This window comes from Myxine glutinosa, chromosome 14 (assembly GCF_964187855.1).
Source record: "Myxine glutinosa chromosome 14, kmMyxGlut1.1, whole genome shotgun sequence".
NCBI lineage: Eukaryota > Metazoa > Chordata > Myxini > Myxiniformes > Myxinidae > Myxine > Myxine glutinosa.
Genome location: NC_136274.1, coordinates 47,014,817 through 47,034,634, shown reverse-complemented (window position 1 = coordinate 47,034,634; position 19,818 = coordinate 47,014,817). Strand labels below are relative to the sequence as shown.

Below are 19,818 nucleotides of genomic sequence, written 5' to 3'. Positions count from 1 at the left end.
CTACTTATTTTTTAGAAAAAATTGTGAGTTATTTCAAAAAAGTGCAAGGGTGCCAATATTTTTGGCCACGACTGTATAAGACATGCATCAACGGAAGTAAATTGACTTCTTGAATTTTTTTTCTCCAGCCTTTAAGTCTGTACTTTATTTCCATCCAATTGTATGCGAACCCTGCAGAACACAAATAGCCTTGTTGGCGCCATCAAAATCCTTCCGTTTCGCAGTAGTTGCACAAAATATTACGGCATTTTACGTCATCTCGACCAATCAAATTTACGTCTTCATGACTGATCGCAAACTCTCTCCATGTCCTTATTTCTCAAGATTGCCTGGGGTGGAGTGTTCTGTGAACGACCTAGTTTCTAAAAGTGAAGATTGCTAACTTTTTCCTTCATGTACGTTTGTCATATTCGTACTGTGTGTTTACAACGGTACAAAAGTGTTGTTTTTTATCCACAGCAAAGTCCACTTTTGCATCATGCTGGCGGAAGTTTTTCTCTGCACGCGGCAAGCACTGATGCAGAGCGAAACAAGGCCGAAAGCGCAGCCAGACCCAGACGAGCGAAGGAGGTTCAAGAAAGATCACTGGGAGTACGATGACCTAAGCAATGACCTGGACCTACTTGGCCGCGGTTCTGGGTTTTGCCCGCACGACTACGCTGATCGCCAGGAAACACTTGACTGCAGCCCTGCAGTTCGACCAACATCCTCGGCACCTGTTTTCCAACCCAATACAAACTCCAGTCCTGTCTCTTGCCCTCAGGATGTGGACAAAGGTGATATTTGCAGTGGTCACAGCACCCGTGAGTTCAAATGCATTTGATACATTTTCGCTGCATTTTAAAATTAAGAAACAAAAAGTCCTGATATTGTGTGGTCACCGAAAATGTGAAAATGGACTCGACTCATCAACTGACTTTTTTTTGAAGAGCGACTTTTTTTTTGACTAATTTAATCTATTTCTGCAGGAAAAAGGAAATCTGGAATGTTTGAAGAACATGTTATTTGACATTTTAAGGATTGACCTGTACCATTTGAGACGTGGGTTCACAAACATAAATGGTACTCACCAATTTTGTTCTTCCAAGGTAGTCACAGTGGCCCGAGCATCACCATTCAAGAAAGGTCTGATCATGCGCTGACCTTGTCTACTCTGGCCCTGAGCCCCTTGGTTTCACACAGCTTTTGGCAGCGTTACGATGATCTGCAGCTTGGAAGTGGCCCCAGTGGTGTGGCATCTCCATTACGACAGACATTGCTTCTCCTGAACTCTCCTTGCTCTTTGCAATCACCGAAAACGTACAACGCAAGCCTTAACTCGATGGGCAATCGAGTCTCACCAAAGATGGCAAGTTCAGCAAATTATTGTATTTGAGATCTTTCTTCTTCTTCAAAATGGTTTGGCATTAAACCTTGCTTTTTATAGTTACACACACAATAAAATTGTGTGCAAAGGATTTTCATGATATTATGGGCCATATATGATGTATTCGTAGGTTAATATGGTGGAATGTTTTTTTCTTTACCCGAACTCTTCTCTGAAAATGGTATTTTCAGCATCTTAAATCTCTGTGCAACTCATAAATGCCTTAAACCAGTGTCTCAGAATACCACAGTTTGGCGAACTTGGTTTCACCGAAAACGATCGTGATTGGATGATACCTGATCACACAACCGCAAGGCGCCATCTTGTTACCCATCTTTGCCGAGTGAAATGCTAAATTGCGTGCATCTGTGTGGACGCTGTCATGTTTACATCCAGGTGTATAGTGGTGCCAGAGCGAACCGTAGCGCCGCTTGGGCACCTCAATCTATCTGATGTGGAGCTTATCTCTGCAACAGTTAAAAATATATACATTGTTACGATTGTGGGGGTAGGTAATGAAATACCTTGGTGACGTCAGGATTGTGTAAATTAGCATGGACCATGTGATGCGACGAAGAAGCCCACCTTCAAGTAACTAAGTAGGGAATCTCTATAGAATAAGATTGTATATGTGTCTCCATACGAGGGGTGGAGCTATGCTAATTAGGTAGGGCTTAAGGATAATCCCCAGTGTGTAATTGCCCCTGTGATTTGTCCCTTGTGTTTTATTTCATCAAAAAGGGCCACCATTACAACAACAATTACAACAACAGCCATCGCACCATCATGCCGACAGAGACCCAAACACTTGCCGGTCAGCAAGGGAACCCTGACCAGCCGAACATTCCCGAAGGACAGCTAGAATCCGCCTCCAAGGACTCGTAATGGAGAAACCACGCCCCAAGCTTCATGACTGGTTAAGGGGCCATGGGATGATGTAGTGGGACGTCAGGATTGGTCGGGGAGTGACATCAGCGAGAGACAAAGGAGGATGCATCCCGCTCCATCGCTCTCTCTCGTTCTGGCTTTCGCCCCGGTCGGTCACTTTTTATCTCGGGTGGCTCTCGGCTGCTGCTTGCTTGTGTGCTGGAACAGGACGCGAGCCATTGTTTGTTCAGCTGAGTCATGGAGTTGTGCGCTTTGAAAGAGAGGGGAAGAGGAAGAAGAGCCTGCCTCTTGGGTCTCTCTCAGTGGGAGTTCTCTTGGGTTTTTGCTCGAACAAGAAGGGGGCTATCTTGTCCTTCGTGAGCTGGTCGTGTGGGTCTCACCAAGGAGCTCTGGACTGTGTCGATGGTGTTTCAGCACCTGCTGGGCTTGTGGAAGGCGCAAGGCTGTGCTGTTCGACATCAGGACGAGGAGGGCCAATCTCAAAGGCGGCCGTCTTGGCTGTTTGCTTCACACCAGCCGTTTTCAACACGCAACGCCAGCGCCATTGTCGGAGCGCTTCCCGCATGAGCCGCTTCAGGCCACATCATACTGCCGACGTCTTTCAATGATCTCGTTAAGCAAGCTGAGTGTCAGCCAATACAAAAATAACATTATTTTATTTTCTTTAATCTTTCCCCGGATTTGGGCTGTAGTTGCAAGGATCTGTTTTTGCACATTTTTGGTGTAAAACGGTAACGTTGGCTGATTTCCAAACTGATGGCAGATGACCTTGAGCAAAAGACAGAGTGAAGAGAATAGAGTGCGGGTGTGAAGGAGCGGAAGAGCAGGCCTTTAGGACCCGTCGTGGGCTTTTAGACCCGTTTTAGGACCCATCTGGTCCAGTTGCAGAATCAAGAGTCGAGGTTTGACAGATACTTCTCCACCATGTCAGGAGAGAAGGACACAGAGTCCAGGAGCATCTGGGTTCGACTGGGTAAGGTGGGTACAGAGAGAGATGGGTTTGGGACACAATATTTTGAGGCAAACACAGAGTTGAGGCATTTGGCTTTGTCACATGCAGTGTCAACTGTGTAGCTATTTTAGGTAAAGGAGGGGATGGAGGGGGGGAACAAACACCAGAAACTGATTTGACCAGATGCCACCAGGTTTTGGAGGAAGGAGACAGGTTTGAGAGTTCAGTCTTGAGAGTAGAGAGATAGTGCTTCCTGGCTCTCCCGTGGGTAGACACACACTTGTTCCGAGCTTGGTGGAAGGAACTGAGATTGCCTTCAGTTGGATTTGCCTTCCAAGAGGCAAAGGCAAGTTGTTTCAGGGCAACTGCCTCACCACAAGATTCAGTGTACCATGGATGGGAGGAAGGGTAAGATGACTGAAGACAAGATGGGATAAATCTGTGGATGAGAGAGATCAGTTTACTTTGGAAGAATTCCCACGAAGAGTTTATGTCAGAGGCAGTAGAGATGGGAGACCAGTCCAGATGATTGATGGTTGCTTGAAGACCATGCCAGTTGGCCTGAGTGAAATGCCAGACTCGTTGACGATGAGGAGGCTCTCTGAGAATGGCCAGAGAGATATCCACTTTAACAAGCACATGATCAGAAGAACCGATTGGAGCAGAAGAAGAGCAGCAGACATTTGCAGGGACGTTTGTCATAACCAAGTATAGAAGAGAAGATGCTCTGTTGACTGAGATCCGGGTCAGTAAATTGATAGATTGTGTCAGTCCCAATGAGTCGCAGAAGTCCTTTGCTGAGATGCCATGGCTGGTGAGAGAGGTACCCACACCCAGCCAGCTGGCATGATGACAGTTGAAGTTGCCAGATGTGAGGAAGAGAGAGTTGGGATGAGTGGATAGAAGTTGGTCCATGTTGTCAGACAGCAAAATGTAAATGGAGTCATTACTGTTTGGAGGACGGTACAAAACACATATGAACAAAAGGTGGGAGTGGAGAGGAAGCCGTAGCCAGAGGTACTCCTGGGGGTGGGGTGGAGAGAGGACAGTGCAAGGAGAATGAGGAAGAGAGATTTGATAAAGATAGCAACCCCACCACCAGGACGAGGCTCAGGTCTATCATACCGGAGGAGGGAGTAACCAGGAAGAGATATTAAGGAATCAGAGACATCTTCATTCCTCAATCAGAGACATCAACTTTCAGAGGAAAGTTTCTGTAAAGCAGATTACGTCTAATTTGTCAGAAGCAACCTGTATGGAGACATCAATCAGATTTGAGCGAAGGCCCCAGCTGTTTGAGGTCCATACCGTTAAGGAAGAGGGAGGGGGAGCATCGGGTGCAGGACAGGGTAGGGTAGGGGTAGTGTAAGCTGAAGGGTGAGAGGGAGAGGTAGGGAGAGCTGTTGATGGTGTTTCAGAGATTGCAGAAGAGTTAGGGGAAAGGGAAGGATAAGGACAAAAGGTTTGATGGTGATGGGATGAGGCACAGTGAGGGGTTGTTTGAGGTGGGGGGGAGATGTGGAGGGGGGCATAGCAAAGTAGAAAGTTGGAGGAGGTAGAGGTATGAGATAGAAGGGAGATGAAGTGGGGCGATTTTAAGGGGAGGGGTGAGGTCTTTTTTTGTTGGGGAGGGGGAAAATTTGAAGGGGAGGGGGAATGGGGTAGATTTGGAGGGGAGGGGCGAGGGGGGAGTTTCGGAGGGGAGGAGTGAAGGGTGAGAATTGAAAGGGAGGGGTGAGGAGGGAGTTTTGGAGCGGGGAGGTGAGGAGGAAGTTTTGAAGGGGAGGGGTGGGGGGGGGGAGATTTCAATGGGAGGGGTGAGGGGGGAGTTTAGGATGGGAGGGGCAATGGGGGGAGAATTGAAAGGAAGGGGTGAGGGGGGGTTGTTTAGGAGGGGATGATTAATGAAAAACGAACATTTATTGCAAACTGGGTTTATTGTGATTTTCAAGTTAGAGATCCGTTTAAAAACGATAGAGGAGGGGTGGAATCAAGGTGAGTTTAGAGAATGTAGACCCACCTTTTGAGGCCATTTTTTTCCCCGCAGAGCAGGGTTTGGCCTTTTTCGGGCACCATGGTCCCCTTTTTGAAGCAATGTTTTATGGCCGGATGCCCTTCCTGCCGCCAACCCTGTTAGTCGCCTCTTGCAACACACAGGGAATTACCAGTGAACTGGTACTCAATTTGCCGACCTCGGAAGGATGACAGGCTGAGTCAACCCCCCTGGTGTTAATTCAGCGATCGACCAGGATTCCGAACCCAGGATCCTAGGATCCCAAGCTGGCACCTGAACCGCTAAGCCAACACCAGGCTTAGTTTAGAGAATGTAGAAAGGAAGAAATTTTTTTGAAGTGGAATGAATTGAAAAGGAAATTGAAAAAAGCCTTTTAAATAGGGAGAAAAACAGTGTGTTGTGATAAACCATTGAATAAAACACTGCAGGGGGGGGAGTTTAAACATATTTAAATGATATTGTTACGTTTGTGGGGGTAGGGATACTTTAGTCCAGGTAGATTTGTATACATTAGCATGCTCCGATTGTCCTGAAGAAGAAGAACCACCATATAATAAGTCGGGAATTTGTTTAGCCCGGATGTCGTGTAAGGTGTATCTTCATCCCCATTATGAGGAGCGGGGTATGTTAATTAGCTCAAGGATTATGGGTAATGTATCCCTTGTATGTTGTTACCTCTGTAATTTATTTCCTTTGTCCCTTTTGGCACCACACCATAGACACTAGCAGAAATCGCACATTTAAACACTCTAATTAAAAACCTACCGGAAGCCAGGACTTTGAGCGCTGCCGCTAATGACATTGACTTTGGAAGCGCACAGGACAGGCTGGCCGAGGGCCGTGCCCAGAATGGCAGTGATTGGTCAGGGTTTTGATTGGCACAAGGCCGGGGTAAGATGGGACTTGCTGGTAGGAGCAGGAAAGGACTGGTAGGGAGCGACTCGCTGATTCGTGAAGCACCCCAGATGACGTCGGAGCTTGGGTGATAAAAGAACGTGCTAGCGGACATTTTGGCTCTTCGCTCTTCTTCTTGGCTTGATGCACCAGCGGACGTTCTCTGTTCTCTTCTCCTTGGCTCGCCACTCTGACCGATTCCCTCTTGTGCCTGCTAGTTTTGAACTTTGTTGGTGAACGATCGTATTTTATCTCTCTCCGCAATAACGGCCTTCTGGTTTTTCTCTGATTTTGGATCTCATCGTGGGCGGCCGTGTGCCGATATCTTGCTGGTGTTCCTGAGGAGGAAGAGCTGCGGCTTTCCAAGCAAGAGCGATGGGTGGACGAGTGCTGCTGGCTCGCTGCATTGCGACACACAGTGAGGCCTGGGTTTCTGCCAATGAACAAGCGGTTTCCACCAACGAACGAGCGGTTCCCGCCAATGAACGGTCTCGGTTCCCGCCAACGAACTTGCGATTCCCACAAAAGAGCGAGCACATTTTACTGCGAAGGTCTGGACGAGTTATGACGAGACGCACTGGTCGAGTCGAGCCAAGTACAATTAAATAACACGTTTTGCTTTTATCGTTCTATTTCCCATTGTTTTACCGTTCTATTTCCTGTATTTGATTCTGTGTGTAGGAGTGCTCCATATAGAAATTTTAGTGTTACCATGTTTTATTTTGTTCCGGCAATTTCCTAATGAAGCTGGTATTTATTTTTGTACATTTAAAATCCGTTTCGCGTGAGTTTATTTATTACAGGTGAAGACCTCGGGTGGAAGCCGTTCAGGTAAGGCTCCGGTTTTCTCTCTTCCTCTTGCTCACCCACGCATACTATCCGCCAGTTGATTGAACGCCTCGGAGTAACAGCTCATTTGGTCATCCATGCTACCCTATGGTGTTCACCACACATGGTAGTCACGCGACAATATTTAAACGAAACCGTGAAAAACAATCTGGGAAAAGTCCCGAAGTGAGGACGTGGATTTGAGAAAGAAGGAGAAAGGCTTGAATGAGTATGGAGGAAACTAGAGTTGGAAAGGCTGGAGAGGTGGAAACAAGGAGATAAAGGGGGCATGGCACAAGCCAAGAAAAGGGGGCGAGAGAACAAGCACATGTCCGGGAGGAGAGGAGGAATTAATAAAGATTTTTTGGGGGCTGTGAGGGGGGGGGGGGGGGGTTTAAAACGTTAGACAATGGGTAAGATGTTCGTGGGAGGTAGGGGTGGGGGGAAGAAAATCAAAGAAACAAGCAAATACAACAAAGGAAAGAACTTATATTCACAAAATACCGACAGGGGGAAGCACAGGAGGGAGCCTAGAGAGACGAGGCCGCGCACGAGGTGCGAACAAAAAACGACGAATTACACACAAGTTTGCAATAATTACAAAATCAAAACTAACTAGAAACACACAATAATAACACATACGCAATAAAATAACCAGTGGAAATTTGACAAAGACACGAATGGGAAAATACTGAAACTTCGATGTCGTGGAGCGATCGAAGCAAGCCTCCTCGATGATGAGCAGAGCAGAGTAATGTGCAGTGAGATATAATGCAGGGCAGTAAGAGATGAGCAGAGTAATGAGTACTGTACAGTATTGGAGGTTGAAGGGGTTGAAGGGCTCGAGGTTGAAGGGCCGAAACGGGATGATGCTGAGGATCTCGTCTGAGGACCCAGTCAGTGAGGCACAGTTGTGACCAGGTGTGTTTTGAAAATTGAAATTATAAATACACTACCGGTCAAAAGTTTTAGAACACCTCAATTTTTTCCAGTTTTCTTGAGATTTACGCAGTTTAATGTCTCAATGTACTCTGAAATTAAGCATAGAACAAATAAACAATTGGAGATAAAAAAGAAATCATAGAATCATTTTGTTTAACAAAATTTAATTTAAATTGTTGACTCAGCAAAGTAGCCACCTTTTGCAGATATAACCGCCGAACACACTCGTGGCATTCTTTCTACAATGGAAATCAAATATTGTTCGGGAAGTTCTTCCCAACACTTGCAGAAGATCCCACAAATGTGTTGCACTTGTAGGTTGCTTTGCTTTCACCCTTCTGTCCAGTTCATCCCAAACCAACTCGATGGGGTTTAAGTCTGGAGACTGTGCTGGCCATTCCATGATGGGAAGCCTTCCGTCTTGTTCTTTTCCTCGAAGGTAGTTTTGATATAGCCTGGAGGTGTGTTTAGGGTCATTATCTTGCTGTAGGATGAACCCCTGACCAACTGGGCGTATACCAGAGGCTATTGCATGGCGCTGCAAAATGCTGTGGTTGCCCTTTTGGTTCAGGGTGCCAGTCACTCTGTGCAAGTCGCCGACTCTGGATCCAGAAAAAAGAGCCCCAGACCATCACGCTTCCACCTCCATGTTTGACAGTTGGTGTCACACACTGAGGAACCATCCTTTCGCCTACTCGATGGCTTACAAAAACCCTGCGTGATGAACCAAAGATTTCAAATTTTGATTAATCGGTCCATAAGACCTTCTTCCAGTCTTCAGTAGACCACTGGCAGTGCTTCATGGCCCAGGCAAGCCTCTTTTTCTTATTTTGCCATCTTAGCAATGGCTTTCTTACTGCCACTCGACTTGTCAAACCTGCAGCTCGAAGTCCTCTCTTCACAGTTGAAACTGAGACTTGCTTACTTCGACCAGTGTTAAGCTGTGCTTGAAGCTGTTGTCCTGTGAGCCGCTTATCACGCAAGCTGTTGACTCTCAGAAACTTGTCTTCTGATTCTGTTGTGGCTTTGGGTCTGCCAGACCTCTTCCTGTGAGAGTTTCCTCCAGTTTCCAAGTGCCTTTTGATGGTGTAGGAAACTGTACTCACTGACACCTTGGCTTTCTTTGCAATTTCTCTAAAGGAAAGACTTACACTTTTAAGGGTTATAATGGTCTGTCTGTCTTCCTTTGTTAATTGCCTTTTTCTCACCATTATGATAGCAATATACTACTTCCTGCAGTGCAATATTGTCCAAATAATGCTTCAGAGGGTGTAATAACAGTCTGTTCCAATACTGCTTTTATACAAACAGGGGGTTTGTAATCAAATAATCAGCAGAGGTTGGGACACCTGTAGGAATTGTTTGCATCAACTTTCAAGGCTTAATTTACTTGCATTTCTCCACGCAGATCCAGTGTGGAGAAAAGTGTGCTGCCTCGCAGCTCGGCAAACATCTCCTCCATATGCAGAAGAGGATATCCGTCAATCACTACCGATTTATTTGGTTCTCTTAAATCCACACACAGACGAATCCCTCCGTTTTTCTTCATTGTCACTACAATTGGTGAAACCCACTCTGAAGATTAAATTGGCTCAATTACATCCAATTTAACGAGCTTTTTCAACTCCTGAGAAACAGCATCTCTCACAGAAAAACACAAGCGGCGCAGCTTTTGCTGGACTGGAGTCACATTGGGTCGTATTTTAACGAGATGAATAAACCCCTTTGCACAGCCCAGGGTGTCCTCCTTGCTGTCACCTGTAACATTTGCGACTGGAGTTCGATTTGCCCTGTTTTGGGTGGTAGAGGTGATGCTACCATTCAGCAATTGCATGTGCAGCAACCAGGTCTCTGCCCAGAATGGCAGTGCCGCTCCGCACTATGTAGAATTCGGCAGGTGCACAGTGATTCTCGAAAGTCACATCAGCATGCAGGCAACCCCGCACAGGAATCGGGTTTCTCAGGTAGCTAACCAGGTGTAGTTTTGGCTCAGTCAGTGACACATGATTGAAACATTGCCTGTAGACAGATTCAGGAAGTATCGATACTGCTGAGCTGTATCTAACATTAGTTCAATGTCCATGGGCTCTCCCCCAGCAGCAGTAACTTGTCCAGTGCACATTATCTTATCGGCATCTCGAGTCCTATAGTCTACACTCAACACATTCACGTCCGGTACAGTCACTTCGTGAACGTGTTTTGAGCTCCGGCATACTTTAGCAAAATGTCCTCTCTTTTTGCAGCTGTTGCCCTGTGCGTCCTTTGCTGGGCATCCATAGTAATTAGCTGTGTGGTTTACAGACATCTATAACACGCCTTCCCTTGAGCCGGTTGAGATCGCTGATCTGAAATACCTCTCCCAGCGAGTCTAAAGGGTCTTTTGCTGCTCTGCGGATCCTGTGTCTGCACAGGGTGTATGGCCTGTATGGCGCTAGCAGCCCCTTGGCCTATGATCTTGGCCTCCGCCATTGCCGACTCAGTCTGTGTGGCGATGGTTATAGCTTTCTGTAATGTCAGTCCCGTTTCTAGCAGTAACCGCTCTCTAATCCGAGGTGAATTTGTTTTCTCGACCAGCTGGTCCCGGATCATTTCGTCTGCCAGCTCTCCAAACTCACATGTGACGACCATCTCTATTAATGAAGCGGTGTATTGTGACGTAGATTCGCCATTTTCCTGACCACGTTGCCGAAATTTATATCGTTCTGCCACGACATTAACTCTTGGGACAAAAAAATTCCTCAAGGCCGCAAGTGCAGTCTCATAGCTATTATCAGCTACTGCGCACGGTTTCTCACATCAGCAAGTGTAGTCTCCTGTATCGCCAGCACGTAGTTTTCAAAGACACGAGTCCAGGCCGTAAAAGTCATTGAAGGCTCACCCGGGTTTTGCAGAAAGGGTGTCGGTGGTTTCAAGTTCAATCCCATTCTCGTCGCCAGTTTGTTGTATCGTAAAGTTCAGTAAGAAGAATTCAGTAAGGTCCAACTGTTTTATTCAATCCAACATCGGACGCACGTCCCGTTCCAATCCTCTCCATGCTCCATCCTCTACCCTCCTATTGGCCACGCCCCCTCTAGCGTAACTTCTATGCACAACACCACAGTTTTTGAGGGGGGTTTTCACGTCAAAAGCGTTTTCTCTGACATTTATTGGCCCACCTGGACTTTAATCTGGTGAGCTTATGCGATTGACCAGTATTCGTCGGTCAGTAGGTGAGTCAGTCTGTGAGTCTGTATAAACACATCAGTCATTATCGCTTGAACCAAACACACAATTTTGATGAAACTTGGCCACAAGCTTCATATCTGATGTCTAACGAAGGTGTATTGACCGCATCAAAGGTGTATTGAAGGCTGCGTGAACAGTTGGGTAACAACATGGAGCCTACGTGAACAGTTGGGTAACAACATGGCGACTACGCGAACAGGTGGATAACAACATGGCGCCTACGTGAACAGTTGGGTAACAACATGGCACCCACATGAACAGTTGGGTAACAACATGGCGCCCACATGAACAGTTCGGTAATAACATGGTGCCTACGCAAACAGTTGGGTAACAACATGGTGCCTTCACAAACAGTTGGGTAACAACATGAGGGCTACGTGAACAGTTGGGTAACAGCATGGAGCCTACGTGAACAGTTGGGTAACAACATGAGGGCTACGTGAACAGTTGGGTAACAGCATGGAGCCTACGTGAACAGTTGGGTAACAACATGGCGACTATGCGGACAGGTGGATAACAACATGGCGCCTACGCGAACAGGTGGGTAACAGCATGGAGCCTACGTGAACAGTTGGGTAACAGCATGGCGACTATGCGGACAGGTGGATAACAACATGGCGCCTACGCGAACAGGTGGGTAACAGCATGGAGCCTACGTGAACAGTTGGGTAACAACATGGAGCCTACGTGAACAGTTGGGTAACAACATGAGGGCTACGTGAACAGTTGGGTAACAGCATGGAGCCTACGTGAACAGTTGGGTAACAACATGGCGACTATGCGGACAGGTGGATAACAACATGGCGCCTACGCGAACAGGTGGGTAACAACATGGAGCCTACGTGAACAGGTGGATAACAACATGGCACCTACGTGAACAGGTGGGTAACAACATGGCACCTACGCAAACAGTTAGGTAACAACATGGCACCTACGCGAATATTATGGAAACACCATGGCATCTACACGAACAGTTGGGTAACAACATGGAACCTGTTGTTAAGTTCGCCGAACTCTGCTATTCTCGGGCGCTGTCTTAAACCCAACTCCCACTCTCACACTCCTTCCCTCCTTTTCTCTATCTCATCGTTCTCTTCCTTTTCATGATTTGAATTTTGTGGTTTTTGTAATTTGTTATTTGCCGCCACAAATCCGCACACTTGCAGGTTTGTTTGACTTAAGTTATTCGAAAAATTAATTTTGACTTGTTAGAATTTTGAAAAAAAGTTTGACTTAAGAAAATTTTCTGGGTTTGTGAAAAAATAAACTCAATTATAAGGGACATTGAGTAGTATCTTCATGTTTGTTTGCATGTTTGTTTTTCATAATGCCTCTCTCTTTTTTTTATCTCATGCTCCACTGATGGTGACATCCTCATCAGGAAGACCTGGTCGTGGATGATGTTTCTCTGCCTCTCTGCTTGCCTTGGGACAAGGCGGGCAATGCTGGACCAAGCGATGCTGTGCTGAATGGATACCTCCAACTTAAGGTGCAAGAACTTCTCGGCCACATGCTCACGAACTGCTCGACATCCCCACAGCGTGTCATGAACCATCTGCAGCCCTTGTCTTTGGAGGAGAGTGTGGAGGAACTCAGCATGCAGGTAAGACTTGCCTTCAACATTTTGATTTGGTCAGGGGTGAAGGAGGAGAATGATTACCTTTTTGTGGATAGAAATTAATAAAGTGTGAGCTATTGTACAGCAAACTAAAGTGAAAGGAATCAGAAAGAAACACAACAGCGATTTGAAAGGGAAACAAACGCAATTTAAAGGGAAGGGAACTCTGACAAACACAAGACTGATGCATGTCTGTTTTACTACTACTACTAGAACTACTACCTCTACTACTAACTAGAACTACTACTACTACTAACTAGTACTGCTACTACTACAACGACGACTAACTGATACAAGTACTACTACCACTAAATACTAACTAGTACTACTACCACTACTAACTACCACTACTAACTATGTACTAGTACTAGTATTGATAATACTACTAACTAGTACTACGAGTACTGCTACTACTACTAACAAGTACTAGCACTACTAACTACTCACTAGTACTACTACCACTACTAAATACTAACTAGTACTACTACAACTACTAACTACCGCTACTAACTAGTACTACTACTACTACTGCTACTACTACTACTAACTAGCACTATTTCTACTGCTACTACTAACTCGTACTACTACTACTGCTACTACTACTACTAGTACTGCTACTACTACCACTGTTAACTACTACTACCACTATTAACTAGTACTACTAACTACTAGTAGTAGTAGTATACTACTACTACGACTACTACTAATAACTAGTACCACTATGGCTACTACTCACTAGTACTACTACTACTGCTACTACTAGTGTTGCTACTACTACTAGTATTTCTGCTATTGCTGATACTAGTAACTACTACTACGACACTATAGTGTGCAGCACAAGGCTGCTGAGTAGCATCATTGGCTGGCGGGGGGGGGGGGGGGGGGGGGAGGGGGTGCGGCAGTACCACTGATGCAGTGCCCTCTGTTGGTAGGGGCAGCAATTTGTAATGGCAAATATTCACCTACTCTTCTTGAAGAACACCGAGGGATCTTTCACATCCACCAACATATGCCGGCAGATGAGACCCGTTTAACGTCCATCCGAGGGACACACAATGACCGGGATGACAGTTTATAGCCGCCTCGGCATTCAAAGCCAAGATGGACACCTTAGAGGTGAGTGTGGATACCTCTAGGGTCTATCAGAGCTCTTTATACACAGAGTTTGGCCAACTCGGTAATAGGCGCCATGTTGGAGCCCTACGACAAGTGCACGCGTGCGTGCATTCAAGCGTGCATGCATAGAGTTACATATTGTTGCGGTTTTGTGAATAAAGGCAACCCCCCCATAGTTAGTTACACCACAACATGTAGCCTCGTATAGTTAGTTATTTCTTATTAAATGTAAAGCATGGTCCCCTTTCCGGTGTTAGGTTGCGTTGATATGCTTTGAGGCAGGCAGGATAATAGTAGGCCTCATCGAGGCCTAAAGTGCCTCGTCATGGGACAAGGCCAGGCCTTGCAGGCCCGAAGGAGGAGCTAAAGGGAGTGGCCGAGGGTGACCAGTGAGGGGCTGTCACGACACGTGACCCCAGGCGGCCAATGGAGGCCCGTGGAACATTCGAGTAGGGTTTCGGGGGGGTTATAAAACCCGGCCCAGATTCCCCGCTCTCTCGCTGGCTCTCAGACTCTCGCGCCAGGCTCCTGCATATACTTGCCCGGACCCTCTGACTCTCTGACCCGCTGACTCTCTGACTCTCGTGCCAGGCTCCTGCATATAGACTCTCTGACTCTCTTGCTGGGCTCCTGAGATACTCTCACGCTGGGCTCCTGCTATACTCTCCCTCGCTCGCTTGGCTCCCGCAGACTGAGCGCTCCTCGGGTTCCTGCTTCGTGCACGTTATCTATCGTATTCCCTGCCGTGATCATCTCTGGCTGTGGTGTCCCAGGTTGGAGCGATTCTCGGGGCTTCCGTCCAACGAGCCCATCCGGGTGAGCTTCATGAAGCGGCCGCGCTTCGTGCGCATTACCCTCTTCCTTCCCTTCCCCGAACGAATGAGGGCCCTTGTCTGGGAACCTAGGTAAGGCCGCTAAGATTCTTTGCTTTGTCCATGTTCTGTAAATACCGTGAATAAATACTGTGTTTTGGTTTCCAACCTGGCCGTCATCGTCCTTTCCATATTGATCTAGCATCGCCCCGAATTAAAACCGCTCGATTGGGTTCGATAGTGTTAACGGCACGAGTTACGTGACGCACAACCGCTCCGGCGTCCAGGATCAGCGTGACTTGCGGGGTTCAGTCCCCGTTCTCACAGCTGCGTGTGTCTGAAGGTATTCGGGTGGTGACCGTTAACCCTTCCATGCGTAGCTGCGGGCTCGGCGGCTGGAATTGCTTAGCAATCTGTCCACCACTAGTGTAGTTGTGGTTGGCAGCCTCGTGGACCCGGAGTTCGAGGGGGAGCAGGGCTTAACCCCCACTTAGTACGTCGACGAACCCGGGATCCGCAACAATATTAAGTCTATGTGTGCATGCAACTGTCTGCTTTTAGAGACGGGTTTATTTTTATGTTCCCGAGTTTCATTCATTGTTTAGTTACTTTAGGGCTTTAACATGGCGCCTGTTGTCACGTGATCGCTAAAAACTGAAACCGAGTTGGCCAAACTCTGTGTATAAAGGGCTCTGGGGTCTATAGGTCTAGGCCCTCCTATCATCACTACAACAACTGTAAATGTCCCAGTTATTCCGACCTTCTAGCTTGGTTGGTTGGGGAACGTTTAGGGCTCAAGTTATAGCTGCGTGCCATGGCCGAGGGATCTTTTACGTCCACCAACTAATGCTTGTGACAGGATACCTAGTTCAACGGATTGTAGATGGGCTTGTCGGTTTGTAACTCGAATACAGACACCAGGAAGTCGGTTTGTAGCCGGGTCGAGATTCGAACCCAGGCTTCACAGCTCAGAGGTGAGTATACACACATACCACTAGTGACTAGACTATACTTCCACTCCTATGTCTAGTGTCTACACTACAACACTTGTCGTCATGATTATCTTTGATGTTAGTCTTGTATTCGTAGCTCATTTTGTTGTTGAATCATGAAGTCGATGCGGATGTAGTTAGCGAGTTTTTTTTAGCCCCCGTTGGACTTAGTCCGAAACGGGGGCCTTTGGATTGGGTCTCGTCTGTCCGTCCGTCCGTCCTTGCGTCCGCAACCATATATCTCGGAGATGTTTTCACCGATTTTGTTCATACTTGGCACAAAGACAATACATGGCGGTATACGTATGCACATCATATTGTTTCGCGATGATATCAATGATGGCCGACCGGCGGCCCTGCATCAGCATCACAGGCACTCCCTCAGCCAATGATGCTCGCCCATAGCCTTGTGCTCCATACTAAAGAAGAAGACTCCACTAGTTTACTAACCACAGAATGCATTGCAGCAATTCCTTCCAGCCTGACAAACCGTACCACCAAGAACCATAAGAATGGGAATCATGGTGTTCCAATTTTCACCATCTTCACCATCCACCATTTATTTTATTTCCACTTCAAGTTGCTCAACATCCTGACTTGAATGTATAGGATCACTGCTCCTTCACTGTCCCCGGATCAGAAATTTGGAATGTTCTACCAACTGACAGGAACTTCACAACTTGACATGGGCACTATAAATGCTGCTTACCAGCAGTTGGTCCACATTCGAAAAGCAAAATTTGCTGTGTTGTTGTTTTTTTAACCCAAATATATCATGTATTGCTTCATCGGTGTTTGGAATATGTAAGAAATTATCTCAAATTCACTGTTTTGATTTATCTTCCCTTTTTCCTGTTTTTTCTTTTCCTCACTGCAGGTTTCCCGTGACCAGAACATGAAACCAGAGAGAGCACGCAGTGCGGTCATGCTCACCCTGCGTCACATGGCAGGGGATTTGCCGGAGGTCACGGCATCCAATCCGTTTGCGGCTTCAGACGGAGATCTCCATTCCACTGCACCTCTTTCTCACCTTGCTCCAAGTATTTCTCTTCCCAAACCCAGTGAGAACGGAGAAGTGTCTGTCCCTACAACCACCGCTGTGACAACCACAACCACGACCTCTGAGCTATACAAGCAAGCGGCGGTTGTTTTTCTCTTGCGTTGTCCCTCAGCTACACAGTACCTTCACCAGTTTACATCTTGGGACCGTTCCACATCGGGTGGTGATTCTGCTCCAGCTGGAAAAGTGCAACTGTTGTGTGAACAGACTCTGTCCAGCACCGACTTGGATTCGGATGAACTTCGAGTTTCGAGTGAGGAAGGTGACAGCGGGCTTACCCGCCTGAGCACTCACGACATTTTGGTATCAGAGGATATGTACTCCACTCGTACACACCATTGTGACTAATGGGAGAAAGGTCATAAAGCGATGGCTTTGAGGTTTTGCGTGAAGAGAGCGTGCTCAATAACCACATCATTATAAGGCCAACATATTTTGAATGTTTAAAAAGAAATGCATTTTCCTTCTGTTTCAACAATAACATGTTTTTTGAAATATTGATTCCAGTTTATATTGTCGCGTTCCTGGTGATTAAAATCTTCCAAGGAAACGGATCTCCGAACGGGCTTTAACTCCGAGGCGTTCAGTCAAGATATAGCAGAGAATACGCGTGGGAGCAAGTGGTAGAGAAGCCAGAGCGCTTACCTTCACGGATCCCACTGGCAGTCTTCACCCTGTAATAAATTAATGCGAGCCGACTCAGGATTTACTTTACAAAAAATAAATGCCGGCTTTATTAAAAGAAATGGCAGTAATACAAAATAATGCACGGTAAATAAAATCCTAAATGGGATGTCCCCGCTCAGACTCGAATACAGACGAAAGGAAAAATTAATGTGGTAAAAATAAAAGGTGTGGTTGTCACTTATCTGTGAGCGGCTCCCAAATCTTGTCAGGAATTGTCTCAGGCCCGCGTGCGCGCAATCCGGACGTGGCTCCGGCCTTGACGGGAAGAAGGCCTCAGTGTGCCCTCGTTTCACTATGGGCCTCACCAGTCCACTCGCCGTTCCTGCTTGGAAACCCGCAGTTCTCAGTCCGTGGCTCTTCCTCTTCATGACCACTAGCAAGGTGTCGGCACACGATCGCTCTCGGTGGTGTCCAACAAAAGAAGGGGCGAGAAGATGTCGATGTTGAGAGACAAAATGTCGATGCTGGAAGAGACCAAAATGCGACTCAAAGTCCAGAACGAGAAGGTGCAAGAGAAGAAAATGTCGGTCCACGGCCATCCGCTATGGCATCGAGAACGAGAAGCCAAGGAAGAGCGAGAAAATGTCCGCCAGCTCGTCCCTTTATCGTCCAGGCTCTGACATCATCTCGCCATGTCTCCGTCTCTGCCACCTTACCTTACCAGTCCTTACCGTATTAGCATGTGCCACATTACCAGTCCTTCCTGTCAATCAAACCCTCAACCAATCATTGCTCTTCAGGGCATGGTTCCACGGAGATGCCTGACCTGTGCGCTTACCAAGTCGGGGTAATCAGCGGTAGCGCTCAATGTCCTGGCTTCCGGTAGGTTTTTAATTAGGATGTTTAAATGCGCGATTTCTTACTAGGTGTGTGTGCTGCGTATGTCATAAGGAAAAAAGGAATAATTACAGAGGTAATTACATACAGGGGATTAATTTACCCATAATCCCTCGCTAATGAACAAGCCCCACTCCTCTGATGGGGACAAATATACAAGCTTACACGACAGTCCGGTGGGCTACACAAATTTTCCTACTTTTTTTTGGTATGTCGAGGTTTCTTCTTCTTCACGACAGTCGGAGCACACTAATCTGTACATTCTACCTCGTCTGCAGTATCACTACCCCGACAAATATAACAATATATTCTGATTTCTGACCTTGCGCTAACTTGGTAATGTATCAAATATGCATCTCAATTTATTTTGGTATCTATTGCCCAAGTAAATTGTATATATAATAATAGCCGGCGTAGCCGGTGTTGTGAATGAACGCGTACGTATTATGTTGAAAAGCCAGATTTTGCTGAATCCTTTGAGAATTTCGAAGCTTTGACGCACCAAATCGCTCCATTGAGGCCGCCATCTTGCGGATGCGGAAGTATGCATAAAAAATTGCGAAAAAGTTCAATAGGAGTTTGTTTCACTCGTCTTTTTTTGATTCACAATCTTATGCACCTCTAATTTGTAATTAAAATACTTTAAGACCAACCTCGTTCCCCGGACCCGCATGTGCCCTGGTTGTCTTCAACAAAAATCGTCACCAAACGTGAAACACGTCACCAACCCCGGAACCAATGAGATTCAGCATTTGAAAAAATATTTCAAAAAAGCTTATTACCGCGTTTCGGAGGCTGAAAACGGCGTCAAATATTCTAAAATTGACGAAGAATTATTTTTTTAGAAATCTCGCGGCCGTCGGGGATAGTTTTTCACGGCCGGAAATATCCGAAGTTGAGACAGAATTCACCGAATTAATCAAGAAGGAAATTTTATAAATTTTAATCTCATCCAGAATGCAAATGGGGTCATTTTGAACTAGGTACGGTACCTACTACACCTACCGACGACCAACTACCTAACCTACTGATGCCATAGTGTTGGGTAAAATAGTGTGCAAGAGGCTTTGGCCTCGCCGGCTTTGCAGTCGGGTACTAGTATGCTTGTTCATCCGTGTGTGTGTGTGTGTGTGTGTGTGTGTGTGTGTGTGTGTGTGTGTGTGTGTGTGTGTGTGTGTCCGTGTGCAACATTTCGTTCCACCCATTGGTTGGACAGTTCGCCTGACCACCCACAATTATTTCAACCTGAAAAATATGCCATATGGCCAAGTTGGCGCTCCTGATATGCGAATCCAAAGATATCGTTGGAGCTGTAATATTCACAATCGCCATGCCCTCCCTATAAGTTTTCCCTTTAATGTGAAATGACCAAAGTGACAGCTAAAAGGATTTTGAGCTGATTGGCGTCACGGGCCAAGTGAAGATACTGCAGGCCTCAGCGATCGAGATGGCGGTCTGTTGTCTATACACCACCCAAATAACCATGTGGCATTCTCTCAAGCAAGGGCTTTTACCGCGGCGGTTTCACAGGTCGTTGCTAATATTTCAGACAATTTTCTCTTGTTCGACTCGATCAGGGACCATAAA

General features: G+C 46.5%; 1 protein-coding gene across 2 annotated transcripts in view; it reads left to right on the top strand.

The window, feature by feature from the left end:
- The window catches only part of LOC137439709 (uncharacterized), a 59,049-nt gene extending 41,841 nt beyond the window's left edge, over positions 1-17,208 (top strand). Inside the window, exons 2-5 of one of the 2 annotated variants that reach the window (XM_078768151.1) lie at positions 460-776; positions 1,089-1,348; positions 12,491-12,712; positions 16,525-17,208. In XM_078768151.1, the coding sequence (XP_078624277.1) occupies positions 479-776; positions 1,089-1,348; positions 12,491-12,712; positions 16,525-17,055 (1,311 nt within the window). In that variant the 5' untranslated portion in view covers positions 460-478 and the 3' untranslated portion in view covers positions 17,056-17,208. Of the gene's footprint in view, positions 1-459; positions 804-1,088; positions 1,349-12,490; positions 12,713-16,524 lie in introns of both variants that reach the window. The other variant, XM_078768152.1, reaches the window with a different exon arrangement.
- Positions 17,209-19,818: the final 2,610 nt, after the last annotated feature.